The sequence below is a fragment of the Camellia sinensis genome, chromosome 5, assembly GCF_055761805.1.
Source record: "Camellia sinensis isolate YWXY chromosome 5, ASM5576180v1, whole genome shotgun sequence".
In the NCBI taxonomy this organism is placed as follows: Eukaryota; Viridiplantae; Streptophyta; class Magnoliopsida; order Ericales; family Theaceae; genus Camellia; species Camellia sinensis.
This window is the reverse complement of record NC_138965.1, coordinates 87,399,241-87,417,807: the sequence shown is the minus strand read 5'-3', so window position 1 is coordinate 87,417,807 and position 18,567 is coordinate 87,399,241. Positions and strand designations below refer to the sequence as shown.

The 18,567-nt window shown below is 29.6% G+C and overlaps 1 protein-coding gene and 1 pseudogene across 1 annotated transcript; both read left to right on the top strand.

Moving 5' to 3' along the window:
• Window positions 1-557: 557 nt before the first annotated feature.
• LOC114295980 (uncharacterized) lies at window positions 558-2,017 on the top strand (annotated as a pseudogene).
• Window positions 2,018-9,754: 7,737 nt separating this feature from the next.
• Window positions 9,755-11,068, top strand: LOC114299814 (uncharacterized). Its single transcript, XM_028244641.2, has one exon. It carries the CDS (start codon window positions 9,847-9,849, stop codon window positions 10,618-10,620), a length of 774 nt encoding a protein of 257 aa, XP_028100442.2. The 5' UTR covers window positions 9,755-9,846; the 3' UTR covers window positions 10,621-11,068.
• Window positions 11,069-18,567: the final 7,499 nt, after the last annotated feature.

The following is an 18,567-nucleotide window of genomic DNA, read 5'->3' as shown; positions in this document are numbered from 1 at the left end:
ATTTTAGGCCCAATTTATGGGTTTTTATTGCCAATTAAGCTCAATATTGATCAAAACTGTTGGCTTATTTTTTATTTCGAAGGAAATATTGTAATGTCAAAAGGATTGAAATTTCAGATTTAAATTCAAGGCAAATAATAATTATGCGGCATGATGAAAATCATATTGCCTTGATGATGAAGAGGACTATGAAATTCTTGAAGTATAAAGAAAATAGAAAAATAATCATGTCATCAAAAAGATATTTTTAAAATTTTAAAAATTATTGTTGCCATCTAAAAAAAATTATATAAAAATTATAACTAATTTTATTTTTTTCATCAAATTAATTTTTAATTTTTAAAAATAGATTACGAAAATCAAATCAAATATACATATCCAGGGAGGAGTTCTCCATCCCCCCCTCTCCCCCCCCAAAAAAAAAAATACTAAAAAAAAAAAATCCAAAATACACATTTAATAGTTGAAATTAATTTCATATGAACCCCACTATACAAACAATAAATGTCACACATTACTTTTTTGGTTCAATTTTTTGTTTATGTTTTTATGGGTGCATAGGCTTTGTCTAAAATATCACCTCATTGTGATACACAAGCTCTATAGTGTTCGAATTAAGAAACTTCATAGACTTCCATATATGAAAAAATAAACTTCCTTAATTCTTCTGTCTTCTCTCTTACAACAATGGCAACAAATCTTCCAAAATCTAGACACAAACAATAACTATAAATCAAGCTTTCTTCTTCTTCTTCTTTCTTAACAATCCCTAGAATCCATATTCTCCAAACTCTAACCCATCAATTCATGGAAAACAAGCAGAAAAAACACAGCATGGGCCGCCAAAAGATTGAAATCAAGAAGATAGAGAAGAAAAGCCAGCTCCAAGTCACCTTCTCCAAGCGCCGTGCCGGAATAAGAATCCTAACCCTAACCCTAATTCTCAGTGTTTGGACATGTGTCACGAGGAGGAGGTCCGGCAAGTGCAGCAATTGAGTAAGAAGTATGTGAAGGCGGTGGGGAAGTTGGAGGCGGAGAAGGAGAGAGGAAAGGCGGTGGCCGAGTTGAACAGCGGCGGAGGAGGAGGTGGGTTTTGGTGGGATGAGAGTGTTGAGGGATTAGAGATGCATGAGCTTGAGCAGTATGTGGCTGCATTGGAAGTTCTTAAGAGTAACTTATTGGCTAGGGCTGATGAGATGGCGGTGGCAGCGAGTGGTTTTCCAGCGAATTTCTTGGCTTCCAACGGTGTTGTGGTGGCTGATGCTTTTGGTAGTGCTGAGTGCAGTGGTTTTGGTTTTGATTGTAAGCCTTTCTAATTTGAAACCCTTGTAGGGTACTTTATGGATAAATCAAGAATTTAAACACACAAAAATATTAGGAATAGTTGTTTTTGGTGAGTAAAATCTAGACAATATGTTTTTAAATTTTTTTTTTTTTGGTACCAGAATATTATTTTTTCTGTCTTAATTGTTGATCCAAACCTTTTACATGAGAAGAGAGGTTTTAGAGTTTGGAAAATTCTACAATACACATTCTCTCTTATGAAATTTTTTAATTTTAATTGTAAATCATATTGATGTTTATTTATAAATGTTTGTGGTTATTTTTTTTTTTATTCATATAGAATACTACAATAAAGTCCAATGAATTACAATCATAATAATGAACATTAAATACAAACTTTACAAAGAAACTATTAAAGTGAGAAAAAAAACTCCAATTATTTAGATTTGTAGTCTTAGTTCTAAATCATGTGGATATTTAATTATGATCAGATCGAATAACTTTAGCCACAAACACTCTTAATAAAAAAAATCTTACTAAAAGTATAAAAACTTAAATATGATTGATTGATAAACAAAAAAAACTGTGATACTTGTCTTATGATGTTTAGACACATGTTCTTTTAGTCAGATTTTTAGTGCAAGTACCTTTGGCATTGCTCTTGTGATACGAGACTTTGTGATATTTGGTTATGAACTGGATTATGAGATTGTGTTGTTATGTTATGAGTCAAAATGACCTTCGTAGTATATTTGTGATGAATCAATTTGATTTTGTTATAACTCAAATTGGTGAAATTTATGAACTATTTTGACTGAGATTTTGTATTTATATGTATATAGTCATGCTTCTGGATCACTAAATTATATGATCAAGTATTAATTGCTAACATAGTGATAGGCACATGTCATGCTTCTACCACATATTACGCCCTTGATACAACTAAGTTTGTTTGCAAATTAAAATAGAGTCTGTCTTTTTTTTGGAGTTCATGTTGTGGCACTCCACTTGATGATTAAGACATTTTTCTCTCTTCTAATTTATTCTCATTGTTAAAGACAATAAATAAATAAATAAAAATAAAAATCTAACATTTTAATTCACATGTTTTCATACAAGTGGTTTATGTCATCATCACATTTTCATTTCCTAAAAAATTTCTTTCATCTAAATTTAGAGTTTTTATTTATTTATTATTTTTTACTGCAGTTTATAAATTGCGTTATTCCTTAAGTTTATTTTTTCTTTTTTTCAGTATATTATTTTTTTAAGTTCATTTAAACTAGACGAACTTAAACAAATTTAAAATTAAAAATGGACTTTTTTTTTAATATAAAACTCAACTTATTTTCATCGTCAGTAAACTATTTAAATTTTTTTTAAAAAAATGGTGAAATGAAGCCAAAAAAAAAAACTTATGGGCTAGTGTCAAAGGAATCCTTAGCCTAAGGATAACACTATATGAATTTTGGGGTGATTACTCAGTACTCCCGAAGTATGGACACGTGGTGCTCCATGAGCTTTTGATTGGTGAAGAGACACAAGGGCCTACGATTTATGTTGGGAATGGGGAAACAATATGGAGCTAACTAATTAGTGATTGGTTTGGAGTATGGACACGTGGTGCTCCAGGAATATTGAATAATTTCCCATAAATCTTGTTCACTCTTAACCTTGCTTTAATAAAAAAACTCGTGTCCTAAATCGTGGTTTACTTGGCCAGTTCATATAGAGTTTGATTATTGAATCATTTTTATTTTTATTGTTTTGTATTTTGGTACAAATAGCCAGCAAGATCTAAGCCGTTGCTTGATAAGGAGACTTGGGTTTGCTTCATCTGTCAATTTTGTATTTTTGTGTTTTTTATTTTTTAATTTATTTTAATTTTTATTTTTTTTTGCAGAGCTAACATATACAAATCTAAACCTTTAAATAAAATAACAATTTTAAATGATCTATAACTTTGTTTCATATGTCTAGTGCTGATTTAAATACTTGTTAAACCCACATTTCAAATATAAATTACTAATAATTAATAAACTTTGACCCAAACAGAAGGTATAAAATACTGCTGGCAAATAAGACAGCTAAAATATAAGATAAGAACACCGAAAAAAAAGTATACATAAATCATTAATTTTTTTAATATTTGTGAGAGACTGGGAATTTCAAATGATCAAATATCTATCTATATTATTTTTAAATGACAGTATTTTTTATTTTATTTTTTAAAGAAGTCACACAAAGAAGTGGGTAAGGTTTGAATCCATGATCATGAATTTAAGGTGTGAGGACTTATACCACTTAAACCAAGTATACATTATAACATTAATTTCATTATGATTTTTTTTATTATTACCTATTTAAATTACACACGTATCGCGTGTGCCATCCACTAATTTTGATAATGGTAAGAGTACTCTAAGACAACTACAGGAAGACGAGAATAATCCTACAAACAATACAATTATAGAACTAAAACTCGTACATAAAATTAAGGGCGCATTACACTAACAATTCTTATAATTTGGGGTTTGTGTCACTTTGATTTATGACTTTTTAATTGTGACATATTTGACCCTAAATTTTGAATCTTATTCTAAATAAGGACAATTAAAGATACCATTGCTTAATTTCAAGGGCAAAATAGTTAATTTGATAAAATATAAACTAATTTGACAAAAATAAATGTCCAAAGAAATATTTTTAAATTTTTAAAAATTATTTCTATCCACTAAAGATAAAATTATGTAAAATTAATAAATCTTTTAGATATTTATTTATTTTGCCATGTGTTTGGATGATGATCATGTAATGAGTAGTTGTAAGGATTTTAATGTGTAATCAATATAATTGATATATGAAATGTTTTTAATTTTTAATTTTTTGATTTAATGGGTTGGTTTAATAATGATATCAAAGTTGTCGCCATATTTGATTTTTAGAAAAATAGAAACTAATTTAATGAAAATAAAAATAACCACTCATTACATGATCATCATCCGAACACATAATAAAAATTAATTTGGTAAAATAAATAAATAAATAAATGTCTAAAAGATTTATCAATTTTACATAATTTTATCTTTAGTGGGTAAAAATAATTTTCAAAAATTCAAAAATATTTTTTTGACATGTATTTTTGTCAAATTAGTTTATATTTTATCAAATTGACAATTTTGCCTTTGAAATTCAGTAATGATATCTTCAATTATCCTTATTTAGAACAAGATTTAAAATTCACGGTCAAATGTGTCATAATTGAAAAGTTAGGGACCAAAGTGACACAAGCCCCAAACTATAGGGATCATTAGTGTAATTCGCTTTAAAAATAGTTTAGAAAAATATTATGAATTTAAATTCAACTGTTAATTCTTAAGGTCCCTTTCAAAAAAAAAAAAATTAATATATTCTTAGGGCGAGGTTAGGTATAACTTATTTTTTGATTTATTATAAAAAAAATCGTGCAAAAAAGTAAGAGTGATGTGACAGAAATAAGTCAATAAGCAATTTATCTGGCTTGTTGGAAACTTAGCTATTTTAGTTGATTTTTTTGCTTTTAGACTATTTTTTATGATATGAAAAAAGTTATGTTTGGGATGGTTTGACTATTTTAGTTGTAGTTAATAGATGGTCGAGAAAGAAAAAAAAAATGATTGATTGATGAGTAAGATATGACATTTCGTCTTTCTTAATTATTTTAGCCAAAAAAATAACATCCCAAACAGAGCTTGAGTAAAACTTACATTTAAAATGAATATGAATTATAAATTATATGCATATATGATGTTTTGCACCTCCCTCTAAACTATAAACTATAAATTTTTGTGCCTTTCCCTAAATCTTAAATCCCTCTTGTTTTTCACTCTAGATTTTTCTACAAGGGACGATAGAGACTACGGTGGCTCTCCTACTTATGTAATCTCTCTCTCCTCTCTCTTCTCCTCCTTTCGATCCCTCTCTTAACTTATCTGATGTTTACATCACCAATTCAGTCATCATTGCCTTATCTTCTCCACTCTTGAGCCTAAAACCTTGAGATCTGGTTTTAGGTCTTCTCACAGTCTGAAAGCCAACGCTAGATAATGCATTTGTTTTATACTAGGTGACCACCTCAACTTTAATGTTTGATCTTGGCCAACGAATATAAGGTCTTCAGATTCCAATTTGATGGCTGCGAAACAATGGAGTAAAAGATGAGTTCGGTGACAACTTGGATCTAGTTTGTTTGTTTGTTTGTTTAGTTTTCTTAATTTTTAGTTTGATGATCTGATAATCTTTCCTGTGTGAATTGTTTCCCTCTGTTGTGAGTGTCTTTTCTCCTCATCTATAGAGACTTGGATCCTTCATTCTATAAAAGTTATTTATCTCTTTTTGAGATACCATTGTATAAGATTGATCTAATCTTTTATTAATTTTGCAATAAAGATTTTCTTCCCAATCTAAAATGAGTTGGGCCTTCCTTCAGTCTGTGATTGGACGGAGGGTACTGTCGAGCCCATGGGGGCCCACCACGGGTCCCGTTTCGATAATCTGAGCCGTTCAATGTGTAGAATTCGTCAAGTATTATATGCTTGTAAAAAATCACGTTGATCGGATATCGATAGCTATCTCATTGGATCAGGTTTCTGTCAATCGTTTATTTTTTCAGCGTCCATTTTTTTAATATACAAGACTGATTTGATCAGGTAGCTATCGATATCTAATCAACATGATATTTTACAGGTATATAGTATTCGATGAATTTTACACATTGGACGATTCAAATTATCAAAACAGAATTCGTGGTGAGCCCCTAAGGGCCCAACAGTACCCTCCAGTCCGATCACGGACTGAAGGGAAACCATATGCACCTAATATATATATATATATATATATATATAAAGGCAGAGCATGTGATAACCCAACTCGTATTATGTATGTGAATTATGTGATTTTGGAATTATATCTGTTGAATGTAGGAATATCTGTTGCAATTAGAACTTTGAACTGAAATTAAAAGCCTTAGAGACGCCAGAAACCAAAATCCACTTCATATTTGTGTTTAACATGATTTTTAGAGCCTACATATAGAAACCCCATTTTTGACCGTCCTCAAAACTTGGACGTCATCGCTTGTGCACTCGATGATTATGATTATGTGTGCTCGTTTTAGTGCCCGAAGTCCTCAGCAGAATGCCCTGTCTTTGAGCCTTCACACCCTGTTCATTTTATGCCTTGTTTTGGATCAAAACCTTCAAGCCTACAACCCCTGGTGGCTGCCGGCCATCCAAGTGGCTTATTGTTAGACCGTCTCTAATACTTACTTAGGGGTGTTTTGAAAAGATGGTTAAAAATTCAACAACATAAAAAAAAAATAAGTATAAAACGACGTCGTTTTGAGTGATTTAAGCCATTTGAGTCATAAAATTTTGAGCTACCAAACATTTTCCTTAAAAATTACTTTTAACTTTTTTTTGACTTTTTTTATTAGAGAGGGAAGTGGGTTAAAATGTGAGAAATAACTTTTAACTCACTTCCCAAAATAGCCCTTAAATTTGTAATCAAATTTAAATTTAATGAAACACATTAATTACTTTCTTTCCTCTAATCATGGCATCAAACCTATATTAAGACCTCATTTGACAACATTTAATTTTAGCCTAAAAAAACAAAAAGTCATTACAAAAATAAAAAAGTCAATAAATTATACTAAAAAGCCAAATATATATATATATATATATATATATTTTGCACATTTTTTAATAAAAAGCTAAAAAATATTCCAAACATATTAATTTTTTTTTACTTCATATTTTAGTCAAACAACAATGATTCATACCACTAAAAAAAACACTAATAGCACTAATGCATTGGGAATGCCAAAAAAAAAAAAGGCATAGCCCACTGCCACATCATTAGTGATGCTATTAGAGCACCACTTTTCATGCTCTCAACCATTTTTCTTTAGTCAAAAAATCAAAAAGTTACTAAAATAGTCTATTCCTAAACAAGGCCTAGATGAGGGGAAAAACAAAAATTGTATCGAATCAAATGAGATTTCAACATTCATCAAATTTTTGAAGAGAGTCATTGCGCTTCACCGTGCACCGAACAACCAATCGATTGTCCGTCTCCCAGACAACTGGGTATTTGTAAAGTTGCTCATTGTTTTGCCCATTGTTGGTTGTCTCCCAGTCAATTGATTATTTAATCAAACTTAAACAATTAGTTTTGAAACGCAAAGTATCAAATTAAACTTTTTATCAAATTTTTATTCAAATGTAATACAAAATTAAAGTAAGCATTGGAAATGCTTTTAGGGGTAATAAATGAGTTAAACAAAACAAACGGTTTAACTATTTAATATAGATTAAAAAAAAAATGAATGTATTTGTACTAAAAATTGAGAAAGAGTTTGACAATTTAGGCTCCGTTTGGGAAGCAAGTTTGGACTAAAATAGCCATATAAGACAAAATTGATTATTTTAACTAAATAAGACAAAATATCACATCTAATTCATAATTATTTTATTTTTTCTTTCACAAAAGTCAAAAATTCTATCTCATGAATGAGACTTTTTAACCCCAGGCTAAAAAAGCTAAAAAGTCAATCCACATCCCAAACGAACTCTAATATTGTAAAAAAAAATAAAATCAATAAGCCATATAAAAATTAATTTATTTTTATTTTTATTCACATTTTTTACACTTTTTTTTTTTGAAAATTCAAAAATACATTTTATAAATAATTTAGTTTTCTCACTTCATATTTATAATAAAAAAATTACTAAAAACATATGTTCCCAAACCAACCCTCGCCTCTTGTGCTTTGCTAACCCAAAATTATTTCGTAATCGGGAGGCACCACCTCGCAATACTGTTACCAATCACTAAATACTATGTCCTTTGTTATTTTTCATCATTTAACACAAAAGTAAATTTTTTTCACCAATTACAATATTTTTAGAACATCATGTGACCATGTTTCAGCACCATCAAATAGCTTCACTTTGTAATGAACAAGTCATTAGAAAAATACTTAAAACACTTAGGGCTAGTTTGGCATTTACTAAATAAGCCAAAAAGTCAAAAAGTCACAATCTTATTTAAGTCACATCATCTTATTTAAATCACATCACCTCTCTAACACATCACATCAAACCCAATCCAAACCCAACCCAAACCCACCAATAAGTCAAAAAGTACACTTTTTTAGGACATCCCAAACCAACACTTAATTTATCAACCCTAAAAACAATTCTTAATGATATATATGACAAGTGTCAAATTTTAATTTATTAAATATTTTAATATATAAGTTTGATTTCAATACTATACCATTAAGAATCATTTAAAGGTGATAAATTCAAAAATGTAACATTATTGAAGTCGTTATTATGTCAACTCTAAGTGATTGACATGACGTGGAATAAAATCGCATCTACAAGCTAGCCAATGGGCCATTCGGGCCTCCAAGAAAACCGCTCAAAATTGTCCAATATTGTATAGTTTTGGACTGGACTAGTTTTGCTATTAGGGGCCCAAATGATATGGCCCATTGGGCTTCCCAAAACTACTAGGCCTTCCAGAAAATAGATGAAACTGGCGCAAGGTTTTGGACTAGCCACATGCTAGCAATTCAAGGAGGTATTAGTAATATGGGCCATATGGGCTTCACCGAAACACATAAGGCCTCCAAAAAATAGCTGAAAATTGTCCAATTTGACATAGTTTTTTAATCCTAGTTTTCTCAAGATTTAGGCTTAAATCCAACAGATTTAAGGCCCAATTTATGGGTTTTTATTACCAATTAAGCTCAATATTGATCAAAACTGTTGGCTTATTTTTTATTTCGAAGGAAATATTGTAATGTCAAAAGGATTGAAATTTCAGATTTAAATTCAAGGCAAATAATAATTATGCGGCATGATGAAAATCATATTGCCTTGATGATGAAGAGGACTATGAAATTCTTGAAGTATAAAGAAAATAGAAAAATAATCATGTCATCAAAAAGATATTTTTAAAATTTTAAAAATTATTGTTGCCATCTAAAAAAAATTATATAAAAATTATAACTAATTTTATTTTTTTCATCAAATTAATTTTTAATTTTTAAAAATAGATTATGAAAATCAAATCAAATATACATATCCAGGGAGGAGTTCTCCATCCCCCCCTCCCCCCAAAAAAAAAAATACTAAAAAAAAAAAAATCCAAAATACACATTTAATAGTTGAAATTAATTTCATATGAACCCCACTATACAAACAATAAATGTCACACATTACTTTTCTGGTTCAATTTTTTGTTTATGTTTTTATGGGTGCATAGGCTTTGTCTAAAATATCACCTCATTGTGATACACAAGCTCTATAGTGTTCGAAATAAGAAACTTCATAGGCTTCCATATATGAAAAAATAAACTTCCTTAATTCTTCTGTCTTCTCTCTTACAACAATGGCAACAAATCTTCCAAAATCTAGACACAGACAATAACTATAAATCAAGCTTTCTTCTTCTTCTTCTTTCTTAACAATCCCTAGAATCCATATTCTCCAAACTCTAACCCATCAATTCATGGAAAACAAGCAGAAAAAACACAGCATGGGCCGCCAAAAGATTGAAATCAAGAAGATAGAGAAGAAAAGCCAGCTCCAAGTTACCTTCTCCAAGCGCCGTGCCGGAATATTCAAAAAAGCTGGCGAACTCGGCGTCTTGTGCGGCGCCCACGTCGCCGTCATCGTCACCTCCCCTGCCGGCAAGGTCTTCGCCTTTGGCAACCCCTCTGTTGACTCCGTCATCGATCGCTTTCTCTCCGAAAACCCTAATCCTAACCCTAATTCCCATGGTTTCGACACGTGTCATGATGACGAGCTCCATCAAGTGCATCAGCAAAGTATTAACCCTAACCCTAATTCTAACTCTCAGTGCTCGGAGCGCCATCGAGTGAGTAAGAATCCTAACCCTAACCCTAATTCTCAGTGTTTGGACATGTGTCACGAGGAGGAGGTCCGGCAAGTGCAGCAATTGAGTAAGAAGTATGTGAAGGCGGTGGGGAAGTTGGAGGCGGAGAAGGAGAGAGGAAAGGCGGTGGCCGAGTTGAACAGCGGCGGAGGAGGAGGTGGGTTTTGGTGGGATGAGAGTGTTGAGGGATTAGAGTTGCATGAGCTTGAGCAGTATGTGGCTGCATTGGAAGTTCTTAAGAGTAACTTATTGGCTAGGGCTGATGAGATGGCGGTGGCAGCGAGCGGTTTTCCAGCGAATTTCTTGGCTTCCAACGGTGTTGTGGTGGCTAATGCTTTTGGTAGTGCTGAGTGCAGTGGTTTTGGTTTTGATTGTAAGCCTTTCTAATTTGAAACCCTCGTAGGGTACTTTATGGATAAATCAAGAATTTGAACACACAAAGTTATTAAGAATAGTTGTTTTTGGTGAGTAAAATCTAGACAATATGTTTTTAAATTTTTTTTTTTTGGTACCACAATATTATTTTTTCTGTCTTAATTGTTGATCCAAACCTTTTACATGAGAAGAGAGGTTTTAGAGTTTGGAAAATTCTACAATACACATTCTCTCTTATGAATTTTTTTAATTTTAATTGTAAATCATATTGATGTTTATTTATAAATGTTTTTGGTTTTTTTTTTTTTCTTATTCATATAGAATACTACAATAAAGTCCAATGAATTACAATCAAAATAATCAACATTAAATACAAACTTTACAAAGAAACTATTAAAGTGAGAAAAAAAGGGTAGATCTGCTTGGGTGATTTTGGGGTGTGGTTTGGTTTTAGAGAGAGAGTGATTTGTGGTCTGTCTGACGCTTTCGCATCGCACGCACACGCACACGCACACGCACACGCACACGCACACGCGGGTGGTGGCTTTCAAGCTTTTGGGAAGAGAAAAAAAAGTAATAATAATATTAATAAAAAATGAAAATGAGGATTGACCTAATAAAAAAGGTCCACTTCGATTAATGGGGTTTGTATGTGGTGAATATGCTAAACTAGGACAGTGGTTTGAGTGTGAAATTTAGGCCTTTTTTGTGGCATAATTTTAAAAATTAAAAAATTAAAAAATCATTATTTTATTTAAGTCATATCATTTTATTTAAGTCATATTACTTCTCTAACACATTACTTTAAACCTAACCCATACTCAACTCATATTTCATAAAAAGTCAAAAAGTACACTTATTTAGATCATCCCAAATCACTCTTTCATATCAAATTAATTAAGTCCAGGAATATAATATTTTAATAATTTTTTAATTTTTAATTAAAATATGAGATAAAAAATTGTATATTTAAAATAATTTTTAGTTTTTTTATGAAAAAATATACAAAAAAAATAGAGAAAAAAAATAATTTTTTGACATAGGTTATAAGTTTTTTAATTAACTTTTTTATTTTTATGTTAAAACTATTACTGCCCAAACGATACGTAAATTAAATTAAAAGAAATTTGAAATAAGAAGGTTTTAAATTTATGCTATTATATAAATAAAATTTTTAAATGAGATTACATGGCTTATTGTTAGACCGTCTCTAACACCTACTTAGGGGTGTTTTGAAAAGATGGTTAAAAATTCAACAATATAAAAAAAAAAAAAATAGTATAAAACGACATCGTTTTGAGTGATTTAAGCCACTTGAGTCATAAAATTTTGAGCTACCAAACATTTTCCTTAAAAATTACTTTTAACTTTTTTTGACTTTTTTTATTAGAGAGGGAAGTGGGTTAAAATGTGGGAAATAACTTTTAACTCACTTCCCAAAATAGCCCTTAAATTGGTAATCAAATTTAAATTTAATGAAACACATTAATTACTTTCTTTCCTCTAATCATGGCATCAAACCTATATTAAGGCCAAGTTTGGCATCTTCTAAAAAATCTAAAAAGTTAAAAAGTCACTATCCTATTTAAGTCACATCATCTCATTTAAGTCACATCACCTCTCTAACACATCATTTCAAACCCAACCCAAATCCAACCTATATTTCATAAAAAGTCAAAAAGTGCACTTATTTAGTCTTCCCAAACTTGGCCTAAGACTTCATTTGACAACATTTAATTTTAGCCTAAAAAAACAAAAAGTCATTACAAAAATCAAAAAGTCAATAAATTATACTAAAAAGCCAAATATATATATATATATATATTTTGCAAATTTTTTCATAAAAAACTAAAAAATATTCCAAACATATTAATTTTTTTTTACTTCATATTTTAGTCAAACAACAATGATTCATACCACTAAAAGAAACACTAATAGCACTAATGCATTGGGAATGTCAAAAAAAAAAAAAAAGGCATAGCCCACTGCCACATCATTAGTGATGCTATTAGAGCACTACTTTTCATGCTCTCAACCATTTTTCTTTAGTCAAAAAATCAAAAAGTTACTAATATAGTCTATTCCTAAACAAGGCCTAGATGAGGGGCAAAAACAAAATTTGTATCAAATCAAATGAGATTTCAACATTCATCAAAGTTTTGAAGAGAGCCATTGCGCTTCACCGTACACCGAACAACCAATCGATTGTCCGTCTCCCAGACAACTGGGTATTTGTAAAGTTGCTCATTGTTTTGCCCATTGTTGGTTGTCTCCCAGTCAATTGATTATTTAATCAAACTTAAACAATTAGTGTTGAAACGCAAAGTATCAAATTAAACTTTTTATCAAATTTTTACTCAAATGTAATAAAAAATTAAAGTAAGCATTGGAAATGCTTTTAGGGGTGATAAAAGAGTTAAACAAAACAAACGGTTTAACTATTTAATATAGATTAAAAAAAAATGAATGTATTTGTACTAAAAATTGAGAAAGAGTTTGACAATTTAGGCTCTGTTTTGGGAAGCAAGTTTGGATTAAAATAGCCATATAAGACAAAATTGATTATTTTAGCTAAATAAGACAAAATATCACATCCAATTCATAATTATTTTATTTTTTCTTTCACAAAAGTCAAAAAATCTATCTCATGAATGAGACTTTTTAACCCCAGGTTAAAAAAGTCAAAAAGTCAATCCACATCCCAAACGAACTCTAGTATTGTAAAAATAAATAAAATCAATAAGCCATATAAAAATTAATTTTTTTTATTTTTATTCACATTTTTTACACTTTTTTTTTTGTGAAAATTCCAAAAATACATTTTATAAATAATTTAGTTTTCTCACTTCATATTTATAATAAAAAAATTACTAAAAACATATGTTCCCAAACCAACCCTCACCTAACCGAAAATTATTTCGTAATCGGGAGGCACCACCTCTCAATACTGTTACCAATCACTAAATACTATGTCCTTTGTTATTTTTCATCATTCAACACAAAAGTAAATTTTTTTCACCAATTACAATATTTTTAGAACATCAGGTGACCATGTTTCAACATCATCAAATAACTTCACTTTGCTAATCAACAAGTCATTAGAAAAATACTTAAAATACTTAATTTATCAATCTTAAAAACAATTTTTAATGATATATATGACAAGTGTCAAATTTTAATTTATCAAATATTTCAATATATAAGTCTGATTTCAATACTATACCATTAAGAGTCATTTAAAGATGATAAATTAAAAAATATAACATTATTGAAGTCGTTATTATGTCAACGCTAAGTAATTGACATGACGTGGAATAAAATCGCATCCACAAGCTAGCCAATGGGCCATTCGGGCCTCCAAGAAAACCGCTCAAAATTGTCCAATATTGTATAGTTTTGGACTGGACTAGTTTTGCTATTATGGGCCCAAATGATATGGCCCATTGGGCTTCCCAAAACTACTAGGCCTTCCAGAAAATAGATGAAACTGGCGCAAGGTTTTGGACTAGCCACATGCTAGCAATTCAAGGAGGGTACTTTATGGATAAATCAAGAATTTAAACACACAAAAATATTAAGAATAGTTGTTTTTGGTGAGTTAAATCTAGACAATATGTTTTTTAAATTTTTTTTTTTGGTACCACAACATTATTTTTTCTGTCTTAATTGTTGATCCAAACCTTTTACATGAGAAGAGAGGTTTTAGAGTTGGGAAAATTCTACAATACACATTCTCTCTTATGAAATGTTTTAATTTTAATTGTAAATCATATTGATGTTTATTTATAAATGTTTGTGGTTATTTTTTTTTTTTATTCATATAGAATACTACAATAAAGTCCAATGAATTACAATCATAATAATGAACATTAAATACAAACTTTACAAAGAAACTATTAAAGTGAGAAAAAAAACTCCAATTATTAAGATTTGTAGTCTTAGTTCTAAATCATGTGGATATTTAATTATGATCAGATCGAATAACTTTAGCCACAAACACTCTTAATAAAAAAAATCTTACTAAAAGTATAAAAACTTAAATATGATTGATTGATAAACAAAAAAAACTGTGATACTTGTCTTATGATGTTTAGACACATGTTCTTTTAGTCAGATTTTTAGTGCAAGTACCTTTGGCATTGCTCTTGTGATACGAGACTTTGTGATATTTGGTTATGAACTGGATTATGAGATTGTGTTGTTATGTTATGAGTCAAAATGACCTTCGTGGTATATTTGTGATGAATCAATTTGATTTTGTTATAACTCAAATTGGTGAAATTTATGAACTATTGTGACTGAGATTTTGTATTTATATGTATATAGTCATGCTTCTGGATCACTAAATTATATGATCAAGTATTAATTGCTAACATAGTGATAGGCACATGTCATGCTTCTACCACATATTACGCCCTTGATACAACTAAGTTTGTTTGCAAATTAAAATAGAGTCTGTCTTTTTTTTGGAGTTCATGTTGTGGCACTCCACTTGATGATTAAGACATTTTTCTCTCTTCTAATTTATTCTCATTGTTAAAGACAATAAATAAATAAATAAAAATAAAAATCTAACATTTTAATTCACATGTTTTCATACAAGTGGTTTATGTCATCATCACATTTTCATTTCCTAAAAAATTTCTTTCATCTAAATTTAGAGTTTTTATTTATTTATTATTTTTTACTGCAGTTTATAAATTGCGTTATTCCTTAAGTTTATTTTTTCTTTTTTTCAGTATATTATTTTTTTAAGTTCATTTAAACTAGATGAACTTAAACAATTTTAAAATTAAAAATGGACTTCTTTTTTAATATAAAACTCAACTTATTTTCATCGCCAGTAAACTATTTAAATTTTTTTTAAAAAAATGGTGAAAGGAAGCCAAAAAAAAAAACTTATGGGCTAGTGTCAAAGGAATCCTTAGCCTAAGGATAACACTATATGAATTTTGGGGTGATTACTCAGTACTCCCGAAGTATGGACACGTGGTGCTCTATGAGCTTTTGATTGGTGAAGAGACACAAGGGCCTACGATTTATGGTGGGAATGGGGAAACAATATGGAGCTAACTAATTGGTGATTGGTTTGAAGTATGGACACGTGGTGTTCCAGGAATATTGAATAATTTCCCATAAATCTTGTTCACTCTTAACCTTGCTTTAATAAAAAAACTCGTGTCCTAAATCGTGGTTTACTTGGCCAGTTCATATAGAGTTTGATTATTGAATCATTTTTATTTTTATTGTTTTGTATTTTGGTACAAATAGCCAGCAAGATCTAAGCCGTTGCTTGATAAGGAGACTTGGGTTTGCTTCATCTGTCAATTTTGTATTTTTGTGTTTTTTATTTTTTAATTTATTTTAATTTTTATTTTTTTTTGCAGAGCTAACATATACAAATCTAAACCTTTAAATAAAATAACAATTTTAAATGATCTATAACTTTGTTTCATATGTCTAGTGCTGATTTAAATACTTGTTAAACCCACATTTCAAATATAAATTACTAATAATTAATAAACTTTGACCCAAACAGAAGGTATAAAATACTGCTGGCAAATAAGACAGCTAAAATATAAGATAAGAACACCGAAAAAAAAGTATACATAAATCATTAATTTTTTTAATATTTGTGAGAGACTGGGAATTTCAAATGATCAAATATCTATCTATATTATTTTTAAATGACAGTATTTTTTATTTTATTTTTTAAAGAAGTCACACAAAGAAGTGGGTAAGGTTTGAATCCATGATCATGAATTTAAGGTGTGAGGACTTATACCACTTAAACCAAGTATACATTATAACATTAATTTCATTATAATTTTTTTTATTATTACCTATTTAAATTACACACGTATCGCGTGTGCCATCCACTAATTTTGATAATGGTAAGAGTACTCTAAGACAACTAAAGGAAGACGAGAACAATCCTACAAACAATACAATTATAGATCTAAAACTCGTACATAAAATTAAGGGCGCATTACACTAACAGTTCTTATAATTTAGGGTTTGTGTCACTTTGATTTATGACTTTTTAATTGTGACATATTTGACCCTAAATTTTGAATCTTATTCTAAATAAGGACAATTAAAGATACCATTGCTTAATTTCAAGGGCAAAATAGTTAATTTGATAAAATATAAACTAATTTGACAAAAATAAATGTCCAAAGAAATATTTTTAAATTTTTAAAAAGTATTTCTATCCACTAAAGATAAAATTATGTAAAATTAATAAATCTTTTAGATATTTATTTATTTTGCCATGTGTTTGGATGATGATCATGTAATGAGTGGTTGTAAGGATTTTAATGTGTAATCAATATAATTGATATATGAAATGTTTTTAATTTTTAATTTTTTGATTTAATGGGTTGGTTTAATAATGATATCAAAGTTGTCGCCATATTTGATTTTTAGAAAAATAGAAACTAATTTAATGAAAATAAAAACAACCACTCATTACATGATCATCATCCGAACACATAATAAAAATTAATTTGGTAAAATAAATAAATGTCTAAAAGATTTATCAATTTTACATAATTTTATCTTTAGCGGGTAAAAATAATTTTCAAAAATTCAAAAATATTTTTTTGACATGTATTTTTGTCAAATTAGTTTATATTTTATCAAATTGACAATTTTGCCTTTGAAATTCAGTAATGATATCTTCAATTATCCTTATTTAGAACAAGATTTAAAATTCACGGTCAAATGTGTCATAATTGAAAAGTTAGGGACCAAAGTGACACAAGCCCCAAACTATAGGGATCATTAGTGTAATTGGCTTTAAAAATAGTTTAGAAAAATAATATGAATTTAAATTCAACTGTTAATTCTTAAGGTCCCTTTCAAAAAAAAAAAAATTTAAAATATTCTTAGGGCGAGGTTAGGTATGACTTATTTTTTGATTTATTATAAAAAAAATCGTGCAAAAAAGTAAGAGTGATGTGACAGAAATAAGTCAATAAGCAACTTATCTGGCTTGTTGGAAACTTAGCTATTTTAGTTGATTTTCTTGCTTTTGGACTATTTTTTATGATATGAAAAAAGTTATGTTTGGGATGGTTTGACTATTTTAGTTGTAGTTAATAGATGGTCGAGAAAGAAAAAAAAAATGATTGATTGATGAGTAAGATATGACATTTCGTCTTTCTTAATTATTTTAGCCAAAAAAATAACATCCCAAACAGAGCTTGAGTAAAACTTACATTTAAAATGAATATGAATTATAAATTATATGCATATATGATGTTTTGCACCTCCCTCTAAACTATAAACTATAAATTTTTGTGCCTTTCCCTAAATCTTAAATCCCTCTTGTTTTTCACTCTAGATTTTTCTACAAGGGACGATAGAGACTACGGTGGCTCTCCTACTTATGTAATCTCTCTCTCCTCTCTCTTCTCCTCCTTTCGATCCCTCTCTTAACTTATCTGATGTTTACATCACCAATTCAGTCATCATTGCCTTATCTTCTCCACTCTTGAGCCTAAAACCTTGAGATCTGGTTTTAGGTCTTCTCACAGTCTGAAAGCCAACGCTAGATAATGCATTTGTTTTATACTAGGTGACCACCTCAACTTTAATGTTTGATCTTGGCCAACGAATATAAGGTCTTCAGATTCCAATTTGATGGCTGCGAAACAATGGAGTAAAAGATGAGTTCGGTGACAACTTGGATCTAGTTTGTTTGTTTGTTTGTTTAGTTTTCTTAATTTTTAGTTTGATGATCTGATAATCTTTCCTGTGTGAATTGTTTCCCTCTGTTGTGAGTGTCTTTTCTCCTCATCTATAGAGACTTGGATCCTTCATTCTATAAAAGTTATTTATCTCTTTTTGAGATACCATTGTATAAGATTGATCTAATCTTTTATTAATTTTGCAATAAAGATTTTCTTCCCAATCTAAAATGAGTTGGGCCTTCCTTCAGTCTGTGATTGGACG

Coding starts and splice junctions, on each gene's coding strand:
- LOC114299814 (XM_028244641.2), top strand. CDS start 9,847: ATGGAAAACAAGCAGAAAAAACACAGCATGGGCCGCCAAAAGATTGAA.